This window comes from Entelurus aequoreus, linkage group LG17 (genome assembly GCF_033978785.1).
Source record: "Entelurus aequoreus isolate RoL-2023_Sb linkage group LG17, RoL_Eaeq_v1.1, whole genome shotgun sequence".
Taxonomy (NCBI): domain Eukaryota; kingdom Metazoa; phylum Chordata; class Actinopteri; order Syngnathiformes; family Syngnathidae; genus Entelurus; species Entelurus aequoreus.
The window spans coordinates 21,273,552-21,295,795 of NC_084747.1; the positions used below are offsets into that span (position 1 = coordinate 21,273,552).

A 22,244-nucleotide genomic window follows, 5' to 3' on the forward strand; every position below is an offset into this window, starting at 1 on the left:
CACAACATTAGGTACACTAGGACACAACATTAGGTACACTGGGACACAACATTAGGTACACTGGGACACAACATTAGGTACACTAGGACACAACATTAGGTACACTGGGACACAACATTAGGTACACTGGGACACAACATTAGGTACACTGGGACACAACATTAGGTACACTGGGACACAACATTAGGTACACTAGGACACAACATTAGGTACACTAGGACACTAGGACACAACATTAGGTACACTGGGACACAACATTAGGTACACTGGGACACAACATTAGGTACACTGGGACACAACATTAGGTACCGTGTATTTCCCTGTTGCCTAGCGACGGAAACAATGTGCGGCATTCATCCCAACAAGGCTGCCCTATTGCGCGGGTGTGCCTAATGTGGTGACGCCGCGCGTGCACAGTGGTCGGCGTGTGCGCGCAGCTTTGTTGCGCAGCAAATATCGATATCGATTAGAGCGCCAAGTGGGTCTCCAGCACGCGCGCGACCTGTTGTGTCTTTGTAGCGCGCGCGTCCCCGCGGGAGGAGGAGGAGGATCCAACAAGTGGGTGCACGCGTGCACGCACCTGCAACCTCGCGCTGCAGCAGAGTGTGTGCGCGCACCGCTTTTTCGGTTTTCGGCGTCGCTCCCCCGGTTCAAACCTGCGAGTCTCGATCCTCCATGGACTGGCAGCCGCCGCCGCTCCCGCCGCCGCCGGGTGTCCGTGCAGGCGTGTGAGACTCCCCGGCAGGCAGGACGTACGCGGCTGTCCGCCGGCGGGTCGCAGCCATGCCGCTGCACCCCATCACCTCCACGCTGATGTACCGGGGCATGTGCGTCATCCCGGACATCCTCAACTACCGCGCCCCGGTCAACCTGCCCGAGGACGAGGTCGAAGGTGAGACACCCGTTCTGTGGCATCGTGCGTGCGTTCCCTAATCTTTTGACCACACGGGCGGCCACTGTATTAGGAACGCACGTGTGTGTTGGCGTCTTCGTGACGCGTTGCGCATGCGCCTAATGTTTTGACCACAACACTTGCGGTGTTGTGCAGGTGTGCCTAATGATGTGACCGCTGCTGACCACACAATTAATAGGCGTGTCGGGGTTTAGGGCGGGAGGGGGTGTCCAAAGTGGGGCCCCCGGGGGGCCCATTTAAAAAATAATTGGACAAAAAAAAAAAAAAAGAGTAAAAAGGTATAGCTGAAGTTCATCTACACCAGGGGTGGGCAATTAATTTTTACCGGGGGCCGCATGAGCAACCCGAGCACTGCTGGAGGGCCACACCGACAATATTTCAATTACATTTTGCTCAATATTATTTTTGATGTATACCGTAAGATAAATAATAATAATAATAATACTTTCATTTAACCTAACTTAACTTTATACCAAAAGCACTGCTTTGGAAATCATTTGTACCCCTTTCAGAGATCACATTTAGTTCCCCTTAAACATCCTCATGTTGCACAATGAAATGTAAGCATAGGATGAAGTGTGCATTCCTGGAACTTTCTCTAGTAACAGCATTCCATGATTAATATCAATAAATTAACATTAATAATAAATGACAGTAAAATAAGCACACGTATGACTGAGGAGTCATAGTGTAACTTTGTGTGGTGTTTGAGTTGTCCGACTTTTTGTGTGGCCATAAACGCACCAGTGGTTTAGTGGTATGCGTGTTGGTGACAGATGACAAGTTGCTTTTGGCCTGGTTTGTACGGCAGAAAATGACTAGTTTTTCCAGATAGAAGTGTTTTACTCATGTTTTTGGTGTGGTTATGGCCGAATATAAACAGTTTTGCTCAATAAAGTGATGGATATAATTCCTGGCCTCGAAGCATCTCGATAGACGTTACAATAATTGAACGGTGTTCAATTGAACGGTGTTGACGAACACCGTTAGGGCCGCTTGTTGTCACTGTCACTCAGAGTTGCATTGCAAAATGACACAGAATAAATATGTTTATTTTGTTTAGAATTCAGATGGGATTTGATTTGGTGCGCGGCATATATTTGCTGCGCGCAGAGGACGCTTGAGCAGTGCGCAATTGCGCAGGCACGCACCTTAGAGGGAACGTTGCTTGGCAGTCCATGTCTTGTTGAAAACACGCCATTCCTCATCAACTTTTCTCTTTTTAGCGTCTCGGGTGTAAACCGTGCATCACTTGTCGCTGCATGTGCACCTTCACTCACAGGTTACACACGGACACACGCCCATAAATAACACTTTTCAAAATAAAAGCAGCACAGTTGTATTGCGCACACGACATAGATGTTTTTTCAACTTTATTTTGTAATTTGTGATTGCAGCTGTTCACATTCACTCACAATCACGCACGCGCATACGTCCACACGGAAGTAATACAGATAACGCTTTTCAAAATAAAAGCAGCACAGTTGTATTGCACACTCGACATAGATACTTTTTAAAATGTATTTTGTAATTTATGATTGGCCTCACGCGGGCTGGACAGGGACGCACAAAGGGCCGCATGTGGCCCGCGGGCCGCAGAATGCCCAGGTCTGATGTAGACCCTCAGTGGTTTTCACTGAGGGCCACATGGCAGTTATGTTTGGCCCCCGGGGGCCGCTCCTAACAGTGAATACTATTATTACACCATTTTTTAGACTAAAATGTAAAAAAATATATGGAAAGTTGCAATAATTTCACCTCAAAATGTAGTGTATATTACTGTAAATGTAGTGTATATTATTACTGTAAATGTAGTGTATATTACTGTAAATGTAGTGTATATTATTACTGTAAATGTAGTGTATATTACTGTAAATGTAGTGTATATTATTACTGTAAATGTAGTGTATATTACTGTAAATGTAGTGTATATTACTACTGTAAATGTAGTGTATATTACTGTAAATGTAGTGTATATTATTACTGTAAATGTAGTGTATATTATTACTGTAAATGTAGTGTATATTACTGTAAATGTAGTGTATATTATTACTGTAAATGTAGTGTATATTACTGTAAATGTAGTGTATATTATTACTGTAAATGTAGTGTATATTACTGTAAATGTAGTGTATATTACTACTGTAAATGTAGTGTATATTACTGTAAATGTAGTGTATATTATTACTGTAAATGTAGTGTATATTATTACTGTAAATGTAGTGTATATTACTGTAAATGTAGTGTATATTACTACTGTAAATGTAGTGTATATTACTACTGTAAATGTAGTGTATATTACTGTAAATGGAAAAACAGCACCGCTGTTTTTATGGTTAAAAAAATAATTTTACTGTGCTGTACTTTTTCTTTTCTTTTTTTTCTGTAAACAAAAAAAAACTGCAATTTTACAGTAACATTTTGGGACCTGACCTACCAGGTTTTTTTGGGTTTTTTTTTTTACCTCAAACCAACAAGTGTATATTTTGGGGTGTATTACTGTAAATGCCAAAACGGCACCACAGTTTATTACAGCAAAAATTTAATTTAGAGACAAATTGTAATGGTTGTACAGGGGAAGAAAACGGCACAGACAACAGGGACATCATTTTAGCTATATATATATATATGTATATATATATATGTATATATATATATATATATATATATATATATATATATATATATATATATATATATATATATATATATATATATATATATATATATATATGTATATAATACATCGGCGAAATGCTTTAGCTACGAGCTAACGTGATAGCATCGTGCTTTAACTGCATATAGAAACAAAAGAAATAAACCCCTGACTGGAAGGATAGATAGAAAATCAACAATACTATTAAACCGTGGACATGTAACTACACGGTTAATGCTTTCCAGCCTGGCGAAGGTTAACAATGCTGTGCTAACGACGCCATTGAAGCTAACTTAGCAACCGGACTGCACAGAGCTATGCTAAAAACATTAGCTCTCCACCTACGCCAGCCAGCCCTCATCTACTCATCAACACCCGTGCTCACCTGCGTTCCAGCGATCGGCAGAAGGACGAAGGACTTCACCCGATGCGTTTGGCGGCCCGGAGACGTAGGAAGTCAAGGTGAAGTCGGCGGCTAGCGCGGCTAGCGCTCCAACAAAGTCCTCCTGGTTGTGTTGCTGTAGTCCGCTGCTAATACACTGATCCCACCTACAACTGTCTTCTTTGCAGCCTTCATTGTTCATTAAACAAATTGCAAAAGATGTCCAGAATACTGTGGAATTATGAAATGAAAACAGAGCTTTTTGTATAGGATTCTACGGGGTACCATAACTTCCGTTACTCGGACTTCGTCACGCGCATACGTCATCATACCGCGATGTTTCAGCCGGATATTTCCCGGGAATTTTAAAATGTCACTTTATAAGTTAACCCGGCCGTATTGGCATGTGTTGCAATGTTAAGATTTCATCATTGATATATAAACTATCAGACTGCGTGGTCGCTAGTAGTGGCTTTCAGTAGGCCTTTAAAATATTAATTCCTCATTTCCGAGTATCTTATTCAGGGGTCACCAACCTTTTTGAAAGCAAGAGCTACTTCTTGGTTACTGATTAATGCGAAGGGCCACCAGTTTGATACACACTTAAATAAATTGCCAGAAGTAGCCAATTTGCTCAATTCACCTTTAACTCTATGTTATTATTAATAATTAATGATATTTATCTTTGTGGAAACACTGATCATCTTAATGATTTCTCACAATAAATATATATAGAAACAGATAAATATCAATATGCAACACTTTATTTTTATATTTTCTCTAAGTGCACATTTTTCAAATTGAACATTTTCAAATGATCATTTCTCAGACAGTCTTGTGAAATCACAATATCCCATTTTAACTAGCTATTTTATATTAAACACAAAAAACACTTTACATTTTAAGTGTTTTTATATATATATATATATATATATATATATATATATATATATATATATATATATATATATATATATATATATATATATATATATATTGTCATTTGTAAGTTACATGTAAGTGTGATTTAAACAAGAGTAGCTAAATAAATTAATCTATATATATAAAAAAAATGGGTATTTCTGTCTGTCATTCTGTCGTACATTTTTTTTCCTTTTACGGAAGGTTTTTTGTAGAGAATAAATGATGAAAAAAAACACTTAATTGAACGGTTTAAAAGAGGAGAAAACACGAAAAAAATGAAAATTTAATTTTGAAACATAGTTTATCTTCAATTTCGACTCTTTGAAAATTAAAAATTCAACCGAAAAAAAGAAAAGAAAAACTAGCTAATTTGAATCTTTTTGAAAAAATTTTAAAAATAATTTATGGCACATCATTAGTAATTTTTCCTGATTAAGATTAATTTTAGAATTTTGATGACATGTTTTAAATAGGTTCAAATCCAATCCACACTTTGTTAGAATATATAACAAATTGGACCAAGCTATATTTCTAACAAAGACAAATCATTATTTCTTCTAGATTTTCCAGAGCAAAAATTTTAAAAGAAATTCAAAAGACTTTGAAATAAGATTTAAATTTGATTCTACAGATTTTCTAGATTTGCCAGAATAATTTGTTTGAATTTTAACCATAATAAGTTTGAAGAAATATTTCACAAATATTCTTCGTCGAAAAAACAGAAGCTGAAATGAAGAATTTAATTAAAATGTATTTATTATTCTTTACAATAAAAAAAAAATATTTACTTGAACATTGATTTAAATTGTCAGGAAAGAAGAGGAAGGAATTTAAAAGGTAAAAAGGTATATGTGTTTAAAAATCCTAAAATCATTTTTAAGGTTGTATTTTTTCTCTAAAATTGTCTTTCTGAAAGTTATAAGAAGCAAAGTAAAAAAAATAATGAATTTATTTAAACAAGTGAAGACCAAGTCTTTAAAATATTTTCTTGGATTTTCAAATTCTATTTGAGTTTTGTCTCTCTTAGAATTAAAAATGTCGAGCAAAGCGAGACCAGCTTGCTAGTTGTGGGGAGGCGGGGCCGGCGGACCGACGGCGCCCTCTCCAAGATGGTGGCGAGGAGGCGTGGACGAGCGACGCCGCAATCAGCATAAGGTGCGTGTAGCGCGCCGCTGTGGACAGTGCAATCACCCTCTCGGACCGTATAAAAGGGCGAGAGACGTGAACATCGAGGGAGGAGACGGAGAAAGACGGCGGACGGGAGGAAACCATCCCTCTGCTACCACGCAAACGACGGCGACGCGCTGCTGAAAAGCAGACGGCGGACGGGAGGAAACCATTCGTGTGCTCACGTGAGAGAAAAGGCAGCTGCTGAAAGGCACGCAAAAGACTGATTGAGATAATAAAGAAGTCTAAAGCGTCTCACGACAATGTCTTCCCTGGGTGGTCCTGAGAACCCGCACCACAGTTAGGACTGTCACACTAGTAAATAAATACAATTTAAAAAATAGAGGCAGCTCACTGGTAAGTGCTGCTATTTGAGCTATTTTTAGAACAGGCCAGCGGGCTACTCATCTGGGGCCGTACTTATCAAGCTTCTTAGAATGCCATTTTACACTTAACTCCTGAGAATTTGCCAAATTTAGTCCTACTCTCAAACTTAAGAATAAAAGCTTTTTATCAACGTTCTTAAGTCTAAGAATCACTCCTACTCTCCACGATATTTAAGAGACCTTCAGAGGTGTCTTAAGTGGTTAGGAGTTGCCAGCAGGGGATGGCACTGAGGCGAGAGAGACGTGCGCGAACGTTCAGGGAACGGAACAATGTTGTTTTTTTTTGATGACGAGCAGCTGATCAAACAGTATCGTTTAGACAGAGCGGATATTATTTTTGTCACAGATTTAATACTTTTCGATTCCTTGTTGATTTCTGCATGTGTCTGCAGTGGGCTAGTATATATAGAGCCACCCACACCAGTTTCAAATTAGTTGCCTAATTAATGAATTGGAAAGAAAATGTTATGACAGTAGCGTATGTGTGTGGCCGTGAGGTGAGTGACGTCAGTGAGTGTGTGGGCGAGAGAAGAGAGGGAGCGGTAGCGTGAGTGCCGGCGGGGACTAGTTTGTTTTGTATTATTTTGTAGTTTATTGTCAAAATATACACTCCCATTGTCCACTTAAATATTTCCAAGATATTTCTTTATTCTTAGACAACGGATTCCCTTCCGTGATTGGTCATTTCTATGGACACAGAAATGACGTCACCTAAAATTGCGTTTACGGCACATAGTAATGTCGTAATTCAGCTCTGAGTGTGACACTTAAGATTCAGTCCTACACTTTGCTGAAAGTGTGAGTAAGACGCTTGATAACTAACTTTTAAGTGCAGCTTTCAGCCAAGAATTTATTTACTCTTAAGTCAACTCTTAGCAGACTTCTTAGGAGTAATTCTAAGAAGCTTGATAAGTACGGCCCCTGGTCCTTATGGGCGACCTGGTGCCCGCGGGCACCGCGTTGGTGACCCCTGATCTAATTGTAACCATAACTGGACTGCATATTTTGGGCGTGTCCTTTAGCATGAATGTGTTTATTTTCATACTTTTGGTCGGCAAGAGTAAAACTGCTCATTGGTTGTGGGGGCCTGGCAAATCAATTTCTGTCATCAATTCAATAATTTCATAACTAGAGCATATAAGAATGTGTTCTATATTTCTAGGTATTGTAACTAAAAAGTTACATGTATTTTCATACATTCATTATTAAATACTTTTTTATATATACATTATTATATATATTTATGTTATTTTTATGTCAGCAGGTTTGACACAATTGCATGTTATTTAACACAAACATTATTAACATTAACTATAGTCCAGGTTTCTGTGGTTTATCCGTTATACAGTGCCCAATAGAGCGGAATATACGTTAGGTCAGGAAAAAACACAGAGGCTATATCATCCCTACAAGCCTGTTACCCAGGTTTCCCTGCTCTTATGTTTGACTGCCATCATATTGCAGTCTACATATATCTCTTATGTGTGACTGCCATCATAGTGCAGTCTACACGTATCTCTTATGTGTGACTGCCATCATATTGCAGTCTACACGTATCTCTTATGTGTGACTGCCATCATATTGCAGTCTACACGTGTCTCTTATGTGTGACTGCCATCATATTGCAGTCTGCACGTATCTCTTATGTGTGACTGCCATCATATTGCAGTCCGCACGTATCTCTTATGTGTGACTGCCATCTAATTGCAGTCCGCACGTATCTCTTATGTGTGACTGCCATCATACTGCAGTCCACACGTATCTCTTATGTGTGATTGCCATCATATTGCAGTCTACACGTATCTCTTATGTGTGACTGCCATCATATTGCAGTCTACACGTATCTCTTATGTGTGACTGCCATCTTATTGCAGTCTACACGTATCTCTTATGTGTGACTGCCATCATATTGCAGTCTACACGTATCTCTTATGTGTGACTGCCATCGTATTGCAGTCTACACGTATCTCTTATGTGTGACTGCCATCATATTGCAGTCTACACGTATCTCTTATGTGTGACTGCCATCATATTGCAGTCTACACGTGTCTCTTATGTGTGACTGCCATCATATTGCAGTCTACACGTATCTCTTATGTGTGACTGCCATCATATTGCAGTCTACACGTATCTCTTATGTGTTACGGCCATCTACTGATCACACTTATTTGGTACCATGTACCAAATAAAATAGCTTCGAGGTGGGCAAGCGCAACCAAACTAATTCCGTACATTAGGCGCACCGGGTTATAAGGCGCACTCTCGAGTTTTGAGAAACATTAGCATGCTTACATTAAAATGTAAAACTTAGCATGTGTGCTAACGATGGCATGCTAACAGTTAGCATGTCTCACATATCAAGTAACACAGCTGTAAGGTGTATGGCTGTAAAAGTAGAGAAAAAAGTGAAAAAACAGCACAAAAAAAAACCGTGTCACGTACCAAGTTTTTTTTAATCTGGGGTGAACGGAAGCAAATTTAGCTAAAAAAAATATCATGCTTATGTTCGCATACAAGCAAGCTAACGTTAGCATGCTATCAGTTAGCTTGTGTCGAAAGTAGACAGGTGTATGAACAAAAGCAGACTTCAAGAGGAGCTAATCTTGTCTTTTTGGCGTTTGTCTCAGAGCAATTGTCCACTAAAAGGGTATGCACCCATTCCATTGGCCCATTTTTTATTTTAATTGTGGATTGCGTCGCCACGGTAACACGAAATTTTTCCAATCTAAAGTACCGCCGTAGGCGCGAGTGAGACCTTTCCGAGGGTATATCATATGTGGGGGTTCGTTGGCTGGTTCGTCTTGTATTAATCGCAAGAGAAACGCGCGGAACTATAATAATACAAGTTGAAGTATGAGCAATAATAATATGGGCTGCTTGCATTGCAGCAGGCCCATTATCATTTGTATCACTCGCCACCCGGTGGTGTCGTTATGAAACCCCGTAAGTTGGACTGAAAAATGGCTATAACTCTTGGCTCTTTTGTCGGATCTCCACAAATTTAGGTAGGCACCATTGGAGGGCTGACACGCACACCTGTGTCATATGTAAATCATGGTCGCCGTGGCTACTTGTGTGGGGGTGGGACTTGGCAACGAGTTGCAAAGAGACGGGTTTTTTTTGACTGATGATCCAAGTGCATCACGCATGTTAGCGCCTGGACCCAAGCCACAACCCGAGGTGGGGGTTTTGGACAGGAAATGACGGACGGAAAAGCTAAATTGCGCATTAAGCGAATGTCAGCGCGGGCGAGCAGGACTTGATTTTCAATTAGGAGCAGGAAGGCCTCCAGGGAGCGCTGCTGTGTGAGGTGACGCCGGCACGAATAAATAGACTTTTTCGTGTGTGCGTGTGTGTGTGTGTGTGTGTGTGTGTGTGTGTGTGTGTGTGTGTGTGTGTGTGTGTGTGTGTAAAAAAGGTCGAGGGGGTGGATGCACGTACGCTAATGTACACTGATGAGTGCACGCACACACAAAAAATAAAAAATGGAGGCCATATTCTCCATTTCACCTCCTACACTTGAGTGAAAGAACATAGATGGTCAATTTACTGGAGCTCGATATAGACACACACACACACACACACACACACACACACACACACACACACACACACACACACACACACACACACACACACACACACACACACACACACACACACACACACACACACACTCCAAACTCCGCAGGTGGAATAAGGTGGGAAGTCCATTTCCGCGCTGCCGACGCCAAAACGAGTCCCCGCGCGGCCCTCCAAGTCTCGGCCGTGCTGCTTTATTTTGTACGTCAGCAACATCTTGTAGAGCAGTGTTTTTCAACCCCTGTGTCGTGAGATACAGTCTGGTGTGCCGTGGGAGATTACCTATCCATCCATCCATCTTCTTCCACTTATCTGAGGTCGGGTCGCGGGGGCAGCAGCCTAAGCAGAGAAGCCCAGACTTCCCTCTCCCCAGCCACTTCGTCCAGCTCCTCCCGGGGGATCCCGAGGCTTTCCCAGGCCAACCGGGAGACAAAGTCTTCCCAACGTGTCCTGGGTCTTCCCCGTGGCCTCCTACCGGTCGGACGTGCCCTAAACACCTCCCTAGGGAGGCGTTTGGGTGGCATCATTAAATAGACCCCCCTTTTTTCAGACCAGTTGATCTGCCGTTTCTTTTCTTCTCTCCTCTTCTCCCCTGTCCCTTGCGAGGGGGAGTTGCATAGGTCCGGTGGCCATGGATGAAGTGCTGGCTGTCCAGAGTCGGGACCCCGGGTGGACCACTAGCCTGTGCATCGGTTGGGGACATCTCTGCGCTGCTGACCCGTCTCCGCTCGGGATGGTTTCCTGTTGGCCCCGCTGTGGACTGGACTCCCGCTGATGTGTTGGATCCACTGTGGACTGGACTTTCACAATGTTATGTCAGACCCACTCCACATCCATTGCTTTCGGTCTCCCCTAGAGGGGGGGGTTACCCACATATGCGGTCCTCTCCAAGGTTTCTCATAGTCATTCACCGACGTCCCACTGGGGTGAGTTTTTCCTTGCCCGTATGTGGGCTCTGTACCGAGGATGTCGTTGTGGCTTGTACAGCCCTTTGAGACACTTGTGATTTAGGGCATTGATTGATTGATTGATTGATCCTGAACAGATGCCCGAACCACCTCATCTGGCTCCTCTCCATGTGGAGGAGCAGCGGCTTTACTTTGAGCTCCTCCCGGATGACAGAGCTTCTCACCCTATCTCTAAGGGAGAGACCCGCCACCCGGCGGAGGAAACTCATTTGGGCCCCTTGTACCCGTGATCTTGTCCTTTCGGTCATAACCCAAAGCTCATGGCCATAGGTGAGGATGGGAATGTAGAATTTCACCTATTTGGGTTAAAGATATGTTTTGCAAAGCAGTAATTATAGTCTGCAAATGATGTGTTGTTGTTGAGTGTCGGTGCTGTCTAGAGCTCGGCAGAGTAACCGTGTAATACTCTTCCATATCAGTAGGTGGCAGCAGGTAGGTAATTGCTTTGTAGATGTCGGAAACAGCGGGAGGCAGTGTGCAGGTAAAAAGGTGTCTAATGCTTAAACCAAAAATAAACAAAAGGTGAGTGCCCCTAAGAAAAGGCATTGAAGCTTAGGGAAGGCTATGCAGAACCAAACTAAAACTGAACTGGCTACAAAGTAAACAAAAACAGAATGCTGGACGACAGCAAAGACTTACTGTGGAGCAAAGACAGCATCCACAAAGTACATCCGAACATGACATGACAATCAACAATGTCCCCACAAAGAAGGATTAAAACAATGGAAATATTCTTGGTTGATAAAACAAAGTAGATGCGGGAAATATCGCTCAAAGGAAGACATGAAACTGCTACAGGAAAATACCAAAAAAAGACAAAAATCCACCAAAATAGGAGCGCAAGACAAGAAGTAAAACACTACACACAGGAAAACAGCAAATAAGTCCAAATAAGTCAAGGTGTGATGTGACAGGTGGTGACAGTACACCTACTTTGAGACAAGAGCTGTAGTGATGCATACTTGGTTATGCCACCACCTTTCTGAGGCGTGTTCAGTGGCATGGTCAGTGGCCACCACCTTCCTGAGGCGTGGTCAGTGTTATGGTCAGTGGCCACCACCTTCCTGAGGCATGGTCAGTGTTATGGTCAATGGCCACCACCTTCCTAAGGCGTGGTAAGTGTTATAGTCAGTGGCCACCACCTTCCTGAGGCGTGGTCAGTGTTATGGTCAGTGGCCACCACCTTCCTGAGGCGTGGTCAGTGTTATGGTCAGTGGCCACCACCTTCCTGAGGCATGGTCAGTGTTATGGTCAATGGCCACCACCTTCCTAAGGCGTGGTAAGTGTTATAGTCAGTGGCCACCACCTTCCTGAGGCGTGGTCAGTGTTATGGTCAGTGGCCACCACCTTCCTGAGGCGTGGTCAGTGTTATGGTCAGTGGCCACCACCTTCCTGAGGTGTGTTCAGTGTTATGGTCAGTGGCCACCATCTTCCTGAGGCATGGTCAGTGTTATGGTCAGTGGCCACCACCTTCCTGAGGTGTGTTCAGTGTTATGGTCAGTGGCCACCACCTTCCTGAGGCGTGGTCAGTGTTATGGTCAGTGGCCACCACCTTCCTGAGGCATGGTCAGTGTTATGGTCAATGGCCACCACCTTCCTAAGGCGTGGTAAGTGTTATGGTCAGTGGCCACCACCTTCCTGAGGCATGGTCAGTGTTATGGTCAGTGGCCACCACCTTCCTGAGGCGTGGTCAGTGTTATGGTCAGTGGCCACCACCTTCCTGAGGCATGGTCAGTGTTATGGTCAATGGCCACCACCTTCCTGAGGCATGGTCAGTGTTATGGTCAGTGGCCACCACCTTCCTGAGGTGTGGTCAGTGTTATGGTCAGTGGCCACCACCTTCCTGAGGTGTGTTCAGTGTTATGGTCAGTGGCCACCACCTTCCTGAGGCATGGTCAGTGTTATGGTCAGTGGCCACCACCTTCCTGAGGCATGGTCAGTGTTATGGTCAATGGCCACCACCTTCCTGAGGTGTGGTCAGTGTTATGGTCAGTGGCCACCACCTTCCTGAGGTGTGTTCAGTGTTATGGTCAGTGGCCACCACCTTCCTGAGGCGTGGTCAGTGTTATGGTCAGTGGCCACCACCTTCCTGAGGCGTGGTCAGTGTTATGGTCCGTGGCCACCACCTTCCTGAGGCGTGGTCAGTGTTATGGTCAATGGCCACCACCTTCCTAAGGCGTGGTAAGTGTTATAGTCAGTGGCAACCACCTTCCTGAGGCGTGGTCAGTGTTATGGTCAGTGGCCACCACCTTCCTGAGGCGTGGTCAGTGTTATGGTCAGTGGCCACCACCTTCCTGAGGCATGGTCAGTGTTATGGTCAATGGCCACCACCTTCCTAAGGCGTGGTAAGTGTTATAGTCAGTGGCCACCACCTTCCTGAGGCGTGGTCAGTGTTATGGTCAGTGGCCACCACCTTCCTGAGGCGTGGTCAGTGTTATGGTCAGTGGCCACCACCTTCCTGAGGTGTGTTCAGTGTTGTGGTCAGTGGCCACCACCTTCCTGAGGCATGGTCAGTGTTATGGTCAGTGGCCACCACCTTCCTGAGGCATGGTCAGTGTTATGGTCAATGGCCACCACCTTCCTGAGGTGTGTTCAGTGTTATGGTCAGTGGCCACCACCTTCCTGAGGCGTGGTCAGTGTTATGGTCAGTGGCCACCACCTTCCTGAGGCATGGTCAGTGTTATGGTCAATGGCCACCACCTTCCTAAGGCGTGGTAAGTGTTATAGTCAGTGGCCACCACCTTCCTGAGGCGTGGTCAGTGTTATGGTCAGTGGCCACCACCTTCCTGAGGCATGGTCAGTGTTATGGTCAATGGCCACCACCTTCCTAAGGCGTGGTAAGTGTTATAGTCAGTGGCCACCACCTTCCTGAGGCTTGGTCAGTGTTATGGTCAGTGGCCACCACCTTCCTGAGGTGTGGTCAGTGTTATAGTCAGTGGCCACCACCTTCCTGAGGTGTGGTAAGTGTTATAGTCAGTGGCCACCACCTTCCTGAGGCGTGGTCAGTGTTATGGTCAGTGGCCACCACCTTCCTGAGGCATGGTCAGTGTTATAGTCACTGGCCACCACCTTCCTGAGGCATGGTCAGTGTTATGGTCAGTGGCCACCACCTTCCTGAGGTGTGTTCAGTGTTATGGTCAGTGGCCACCACCTTCTTGAGGCATGGTCAGTGTTATGGTCAGTGGCAACCACCCTCCTGAGGTGTGGTCAGTGTTATGGTCCGTGGCCACCACCTTCCTGAGGCATGGTCAGTGTTATGGTCAGTGGCCCCCACCTTCCTGAGGCGTGGTCAGTGTTACGGTCAGTGGCCACCACCCTCCTGAGATGTGGTCAGTGTTATGGTCAGTGGCCACCACCTTCCTGAGGCATGGTCAGCGTTATGGTCAGTGGCCACCATCCTCCTGAGGCGTGGTCAGTGTTATGGTCAGTGGCCACCTTCCTGAGGCATGGTCAGTGTTATGGTCAATGGCCACCACCTTCCTAAGGCGTGGTCAGTGTTATAGTCAGTGGCCACCTTCCTGAGGCGTGGTCAGTGTTATGGTCAGTGGCCACCACCTTCTTGAGGCATGGTCAGTGTTATGGTCAGTGGCCACCACCTTCCTGAGGCGTGGTCAGTGTTATGATAAGTGGCCACCACCTTCCTGAGGCGTGGTCAGTGTTATGGTCAGTGGCCACCACCTTCCTGAGGCGTGGTCAGTGTTATAGTCAGTGGCCACCACCTTCCTGAGGTGTGGTCAGTGTTATGGTCAGTGGCCACCACCTTTCTGAGGCGTGGTCAGTGTTATGGTCAGTGGCCACCACCTTCCTGAGGTGTGTTCAGTGTTGTGGTCAGTGGCCACCACCTTCCTGAGGCATGGTCAGTGTTATGGTCAGTGGCCACCACCTTCCTGAGGCATGGTCAGTGTTATGGTCAATGGCCACCACCTTCCTGAGGTGTGTTCAGTGTTATGGTCAGTGGCCACCACCTTCCTGAGGCGTGGTCAGTGTTATGGTCAGTGGCCACCACCTTCCTGAGGCATGGTCAGTGTTATGGTCAATGGCCACCACCTTCCTAAGGCGTGGTAAGTGTTATAGTCAGTGGCCACCACCTTCCTGAGGCGTGGTCAGTGTTATGGTCAGTGGCCACCACCTTCCTGAGGCATGGTCAGTGTTATGGTCAATGGCCACCACCTTCCTAAGGCGTGGTAAGTGTTATAGTCAGTGGCCACCACCTTCCTGAGGCTTGGTCAGTGTTATGGTCAGTGGCCACCACCTTCCTGAGGTGTGGTCAGTGTTATAGTCAGTGGCCACCACCTTCCTGAGGTGTGGTAAGTGTTATAGTCAGTGGCCACCACCTTCCTGAGGCGTGGTCAGTGTTATGGTCAGTGGCCACCACCTTCCTGAGGCATGGTCAGTGTTATAGTCACTGGCCACCACCTTCCTGAGGCATGGTCAGTGTTATGGTCAGTGGCCACCACCTTCCTGAGGTGTGTTCAGTGTTATGGTCAGTGGCCACCACCTTCTTGAGGCATGGTCAGTGTTATGGTCAGTGGCAACCACCCTCCTGAGGTGTGGTCAGTGTTATGGTCCGTGGCCACCACCTTCCTGAGGCATGGTCAGTGTTATGGTCAGTGGCCCCCACCTTCCTGAGGCGTGGTCAGTGTTACGGTCAGTGGCCACCACCCTCCTGAGATGTGGTCAGTGTTATGGTCAGTGGCCACCACCTTCCTGAGGCATGGTCAGCGTTATGGTCAGTGGCCACCATCCTCCTGAGGCGTGGTCAGTGTTATGGTCAGTGGCCACCTTCCTGAGGCATGGTCAGTGTTATGGTCAATGGCCACCACCTTCCTAAGGCGTGGTCAGTGTTATAGTCAGTGGCCACCTTCCTGAGGCGTGGTCAGTGTTATGGTCAGTGGCCACCACCTTCTTGAGGCATGGTCAGTGTTATGGTCAGTGGCCACCACCTTCCTGAGGCGTGGTCAGTGTTATGATAAGTGGCCACCACCTTCCTGAGGCGTGGTCAGTGTTATGGTCAGTGGCCACCACCTTCCTGAGGCGTGGTCAGTGTTATAGTCAGTGGCCACCACCTTCCTGAGGTGTGGTCAGTGTTATGGTCAGTGGCCACCACCTTTCTGAGGCGTGGTCAGTGTTTTAGTCAGTGGCCACCCTCCTGAGGCGTGGTCAGTGTTATGGTCAGTGGCCACCCTCCTGAGGTGTGGTCAGTGTTATGGTCAGTGGCCACCACCTTTCTGAGGCGTGGTCAGTGTTATAGTCAGTGGCCACCACCTTCCTGAGGTGTGGTCAGTGTTATGGTCAGTGCTGAGGCCATGTTGAGGTGTGAGCAGGACTCCTAGTGAGTCATGGCTGGCCTGAGGTGGAGGGATGCCTGGCTCCTCCTCCGCACATACCCACATGAATACCAATGAAGATATTTCAAGGCACCGCCACCGTGGGAATTGAGCGCGACTGCGGGGGCATGCCTCCAAAAGAGTGGGGGGAGGGGTCAGCTGAGAAACACCCGCTCCTGACGCGTTGCCATGGAAACACGCACAAGAGAACCTCCTTCATGTTGCATATTTCTATTCCTGTTTATTTTCTCTCCTTCCTCACAAAGATCCTCCATACGCTGACGTCTCACTCGCAGCAAAGAAGCCCAACTTGACCCCAGTGAGGGTGCAGCGACCCAGCCAGCACCGCATCTTCCAATATTCATACACTAAGGCATCCTTTACTACAATAATAATCAAATATTAACAATATGTTCATAATAAATACTGCGCTTGTAGTCTCTAATATTTTGGTTAGCTTAGTTTAGCAGACAATAATATGAAGATTTTAGAAAATGTATTAATATTAATATTGTCACTAATACAATATTGTTACATATTGAATATTATTATTACTATTATATTTACTAATAATAAGAATATTGTCATATATTACTAATATATGACAATATTATGTTAAAATGATATGTAATAGATGACATATTTATTATTAGTGAATATAATATTAATAATATTCAGTATGTAACAATTATTTATTAGTGACGATAATAATAATAATAATAATACATTTCATAATATCATCAAATCTTCATATTATTGGAGTTGTTCTCTGCTAAACTAAGCAGACCAAAATAATAGAGACTAAAAGAGTATAAAATCAAATACAATTATTATGAACATTAATAATAATAATACAACATAAAAATGACTGTATATGAAATGTATTCTACATGCCTAAAGTCACTAATGTATTCCGTGTTAACGACAAATATTACGTAAAGTCTGTTTTTTATCGTTATAACACTTGTATTTGTAGTTTTTTTTTTACTATAAATACATACATACATATATTTTGTATATATATTATATATACATACATACATATATACAGTATATACACATATATACATATATAGTCGAGGTAACTGTGGTTTATTGTTGTACAGTGCTCAATACCGGGGTAGAGCGGAATATATATATATACATATACAGTATATATATCAGGCGTCCGTCAGTCGTAACGACTATGGAAACTGCGCCAGTCCAGAGGTCAAGTTTAAACTCAGCGACAACGCCTGCTGTGGCTGATGAGTCCGATGTGGGAGAGGCAAACACGGCCGCATTTACTGCAGATGTAGCTGGAAGGCGCAACTGCAGGAGTGCGTGTCTTCCGCTTGGTTCTTTTTTCATTGGCTGTGGCATGGATCTTTTCCTCGCCAGTCTTCAGCTGTTTGTGAAGGACACTGCGCCATTTGCTGCGGTCAGCTGCTGCATCTTCCCAGTGTTCAGTGTTTATGTCCAGGGCTTTCATGTCCCGCTTGCAGACATCTTTGAAGCGCAGTTTTGGCCGGCCAACAGATCTCTTGCCAGAGCCAAGTTCGCCATACAGGATGTCCTTTGGGATACGTCCATCCTCCATACGGCACACGTGGCCGAGCCAACGCAGCCTGCGTTGTCTGAGCAGCGTGAACATGGTAGGAAGACCAGCGCGTTCGAGGACCTGGGCATTCGTCACCTTGTCACTCCAATGGATGCCGAGGATGCGGCGAAGGCAGCGCATGTGGAAGGTGTTCAGTTTGCGCTCCTGTTTGGAGTATGTTGTCCATGTTTCGCTGCCGTAGAGAAGAGTGCTGACGATGCAGGCGTTGTACACTGCCATCTTGGTAGGAGTTGTCAGCTTCCGGTTCTCCCAGACGCGGGTCGTGAGGCGCCCTAGGGTTGTGGCAGCTTTGCCAATACGTTTGTTGATCTCACCGTCGAGGGACAGATTGTCACTGATGGTGGATCCCAGGTATGTAAATTGGTGTACGACTTTGAGTTGGTACTCATCGATTGTGATGGCTGGTGGAGTGTCCACTTCCTGACTCAGCACATTGGTCTTTTTTAGGCTGATGGTAAGCCCGAAGTCTTTGCAGGCCTGGGAGAATCTGTCCATAAGGCACTGGAGTTCTTGTTCAGTGTGTGAAACGATGGCGGCATCATCAGCAAAAAGCATGTCCCGAATGATTGTCTCACGGACTTTGGTCCTTGCTTTAAGACGGGCTAGGTTGAAAAGTCGGCCGTCAGATCTGGTACGTAGATATACCCCTTCTGTTGCAGTCCCAAAAGCATGATTGATGAGCAGGGCAAAGAAGATGCCGAAAAGGGTAGGAGCAAGGACGCAACCTTGCTTGACTCCGCTCTTAATGTCAAATGGGTTGGATATGCTACCCTCATACTGGATGGTTGCCTTCATGTCGTCATGAAAAGATCTAATGAGGCTATGGAGCTTTGGAGGGCATCCGATCTTGGGTAGGATGCTGAAGAGCCCTTCTCTGCTAACCAGGTCGAAAGCCTTGGTCAGGTCAATGAAGGATATGTACAGGGGCTTCTGTTGTTCCCTGCATTTCTCCTGAAGTTGGCGTAGGGAGAATATCATGTCCACTGTAGAGCGCTTGGCGCGAAAGCCGCATTGAGATTCCGGGTAAATGCGCTCAGCAAGTTTTTGAAGGCGGACAAGCACAACACGGGCATAGAGTTTCCCTACGATATTCAGGAGGGAGATGCCCCTGTAATTGTTACAGTCGCTCCTGTCACCCTTATTTTTGTAAAGGGTGACAATCTTGGCATCTCTCATGTCTTGCGGCACGGCTCCCTCTTTCCAGCACTGGCAGAGGACATCATGCAAAGGCTGCAGGAGGGTGTCTTTACAGCGCTTGATGAGGTCTGGGGGGATGCCATCAGTACCAGGTGCTTTGCCAGTTGCTAAGCTGTCGATCGCTTTGTGAAGTTCAGCAAGTGTTGGTTCAGCATCTAATTCCTCAATGATGGGCAGCTGTTCAATGGCATCAAGGGCTGAGGCGACGACAGTGTTCTCTCTGGAATAGAGTTCTGAATAGTGCTCTACCCATCTGTCCATCTGCTTGCCCTTGTCAGTGATATATTCCCCACTGGTGGTCTTTAGGGTGGCTGTTTTGCTCTGTGTTGGACCCAGAGCAGTCTTGATGCCCTCGTACATCCCCCTGATGTTACCTGAGGTAGCTGCAGACTGGATGGATTCACTGAGTTGTTGCCAGTATTCATTGGCACAATGTCTTGCAGTCTGTTGCACTTTGCTTCTTGTAGTTCTCAGTGCTTGCAGGGACTTCTCATTTGGGGAGCGTTTGTATTCAGCGAGGGCAGCTCGCTTTGCTTCAATGACGGGGGTCATCTCACTGGACTTGGCAACAAACCAGTCGTTGTTTTTGAAGATCTTCCTCCCAAAAGTCGCAAGGGCTGTTTTCTGAATGGCCTCCCTGAGGTGGCCCCATTTCTCAGAGGCAGAGTAGTGCTGGTGTTCTTCAGATAGGATGTTGTTGAGAGACTTGGCAAACTCTTCTACTTTCTCTGGAAGATGCATGCTGGTGGAATCAATGCGGGGCTTGCCTTTCTGTTTGGAGTTGTGAAACATTTTTGGTTGTAGCCTGATCTTGCAACAGACAAGTGAATGGTCGGTGTCGCAGTCTGCGCTGTGGTAACTACGAGTAACGAGCACAAACTTGAGGCTGGCTTGTCGGATCAGGATCATGTCTAGCTGATGCCAATGCTTTGAGCGGGGATGGCGCCATGTCACTTTGTGCTGTGGTTTCGTCTGAAAGTAGGAGTTGGTGACGCAAAGGTTATGGTAGGAACAGAACTCCAGTAGCCGTTGCCCATTGTCATTGACCTTGCCAACTCCGAAGTGTCCAAGACAGGAAGGCCATGAGTCATGGTCAGCACCCACTCTCGCATTGAAGTCACCAAGGATGATGAGATGTTCCTTGGGGGGAATGTTCTTGATGACGTCATTCAAGTTGGCATAAAATGTATCCTTAACTTCTGCTGTAGACATTAGAGTGGGAGCATATGCGCAGACTAGGGTCACTGGGACATCAGAGGTGTGGAGGTGGAGTGTCATCAGGCGTTCGGATCCTTTGTCTCCTGGTTCAACCATCTTTAACAAGGTGTTCCTGACAGCGAATCCAACGCCATGCTCTCTGCGGTCTCCGGCACTCTTTCCTTGCCAGAAGAAGGTAAAGTCTTTCTCCCTGAGGGTTCCCGAGTCGGCTAGGCGGGTCTCTTGCAATGCAGCTATGTCTACCTGGAGTCTCAGTAGCTCATTGTTAATGACAGCCGTTTTTCTAGCATCACTGATGTCTTGGAGATCGTTTGAGTGTCCGGGTGTCATAGTTCGGACATTCCAGCTTCCCAGTTTTAGGACTGGGCACCTGTTTTTCATACTTTGTTTCTTGCTTGGTGCAGGTCTTGCAGTCTGCTTGTCGGTTTTTTCCTAATCCCCATGCACCCAATGAGGAAGGCAGACTGTGGCGGGACAGCACCTAATTGGCTGGGGGCTGCCCAGCTTAAGGCGGGCAGTAGCTGTCCAATGAAATTCAAGGATCTCTCCCACCGTCGGAAGCAACCCCTGGCGCTATGCTCTACGCCAATCGAGCATTGTAGCTTATAACCGGTAGACTGTTGCTTCCCGTTGTTGTTTCCACGCTATGACACGAGGCTGGAGTGACCTCTCCAGGGCGCAAGCCAGGGCAGAATTGTATGGAGGTCAAGCTGTTGCCCATGCAGCAGGACCCCCCTCTACACACTGATGATGGATCCAAAGGAGCAGCAAGAGCTGGTACAATTTGGCACCAACAGTGTCGCAGGAGTTGCCAGTACACCGCTGTAGCCAGCAGTGGACCACCTTAGGGACTCCATCTCCGGATTTTTCCTCAGGGTTTACTCCCGAAGCCTTCCCCTAGAAAGGTATGCCACAAGGCAGGGGCGGTTTTGGATCGGAGTTTACCTTCTCCTAGATGGGTCGCCTTACTGGGCTGACGGGTCCCATCTACCCATGCGGCAGGTTGTACTGGGTTACATTTTACCAGTAGCAGGGATACGACCTGACCTGACCCGTATATATATATACATATATATATATATATATATACATATATATATATATATATATATGTACATACATATACATATATATATGTATATATATATATATATATGTACATACATATACATATCCATATATATATATATATATATATATATATATATATATATATATATATATATATATATATATATATATATATATATATATATATATATATATATATATATATATATGTATGTATATATATCTGTATGTATATATATATATATATATACATATATATATGTATATGTATGTACATACATATATATATATATGTATATATATATATATATATATATATATATATATATATATATATATATATATATATATATGGATATGTATATATATATATATATATATGGATATGTATATGTATGTACATATATATATGTATATATATATACTGTATATGTATATATATATACACATACATATACATGTATGTATATATATATATACACGGTATATATGTGTGTATACATATGTATATATATATTATGTATATGAGTGTTTTGTTTTGTTTTTACTGCCACTTTATGACTATTATTTAATAATATTGAATTGTTTTTTATTTAAATATTTTTATATTACATTCACTGTAACTATTGTTTATTTCTTAAAAATGTTAACAGACAAGATATTGTATCACTTTTGACCCATCACCCTTGGGAGGTGAGGGGAGCAGTGAGCAGCAGCGGTGGCCGCGCCCGGGGATAATTTTGGTGTTTTAACCCCCAATTCCAACCCTTGATGCAGAGTCAAAGCAGGGAGGTAATGGCTCCCATTTTTATAGTCTTTGGCATGACTCAGCCGGGGTTAGAACTCACAACCT

The 22,244-nt window shown here is 44.8% G+C and overlaps 1 protein-coding gene across 1 annotated transcript in view; it reads left to right on the plus strand.

The window, feature by feature from the left end:
- The first annotated feature begins 749 nt into the window (after nt 1-749).
- The window catches only part of LOC133631926 (calcium-binding protein 7-like), a 42,376-nt gene continuing 20,881 nt past the window's right edge, over nt 750-22,244 (plus strand). The window contains exon 1 of the mRNA XM_062024116.1: nt 750-892. Coding sequence (XP_061880100.1) covers nt 784-892 — 109 coding nt within the window. The 5' untranslated portion in view covers nt 750-783. The remainder of the gene's footprint in view (nt 893-22,244) is intronic.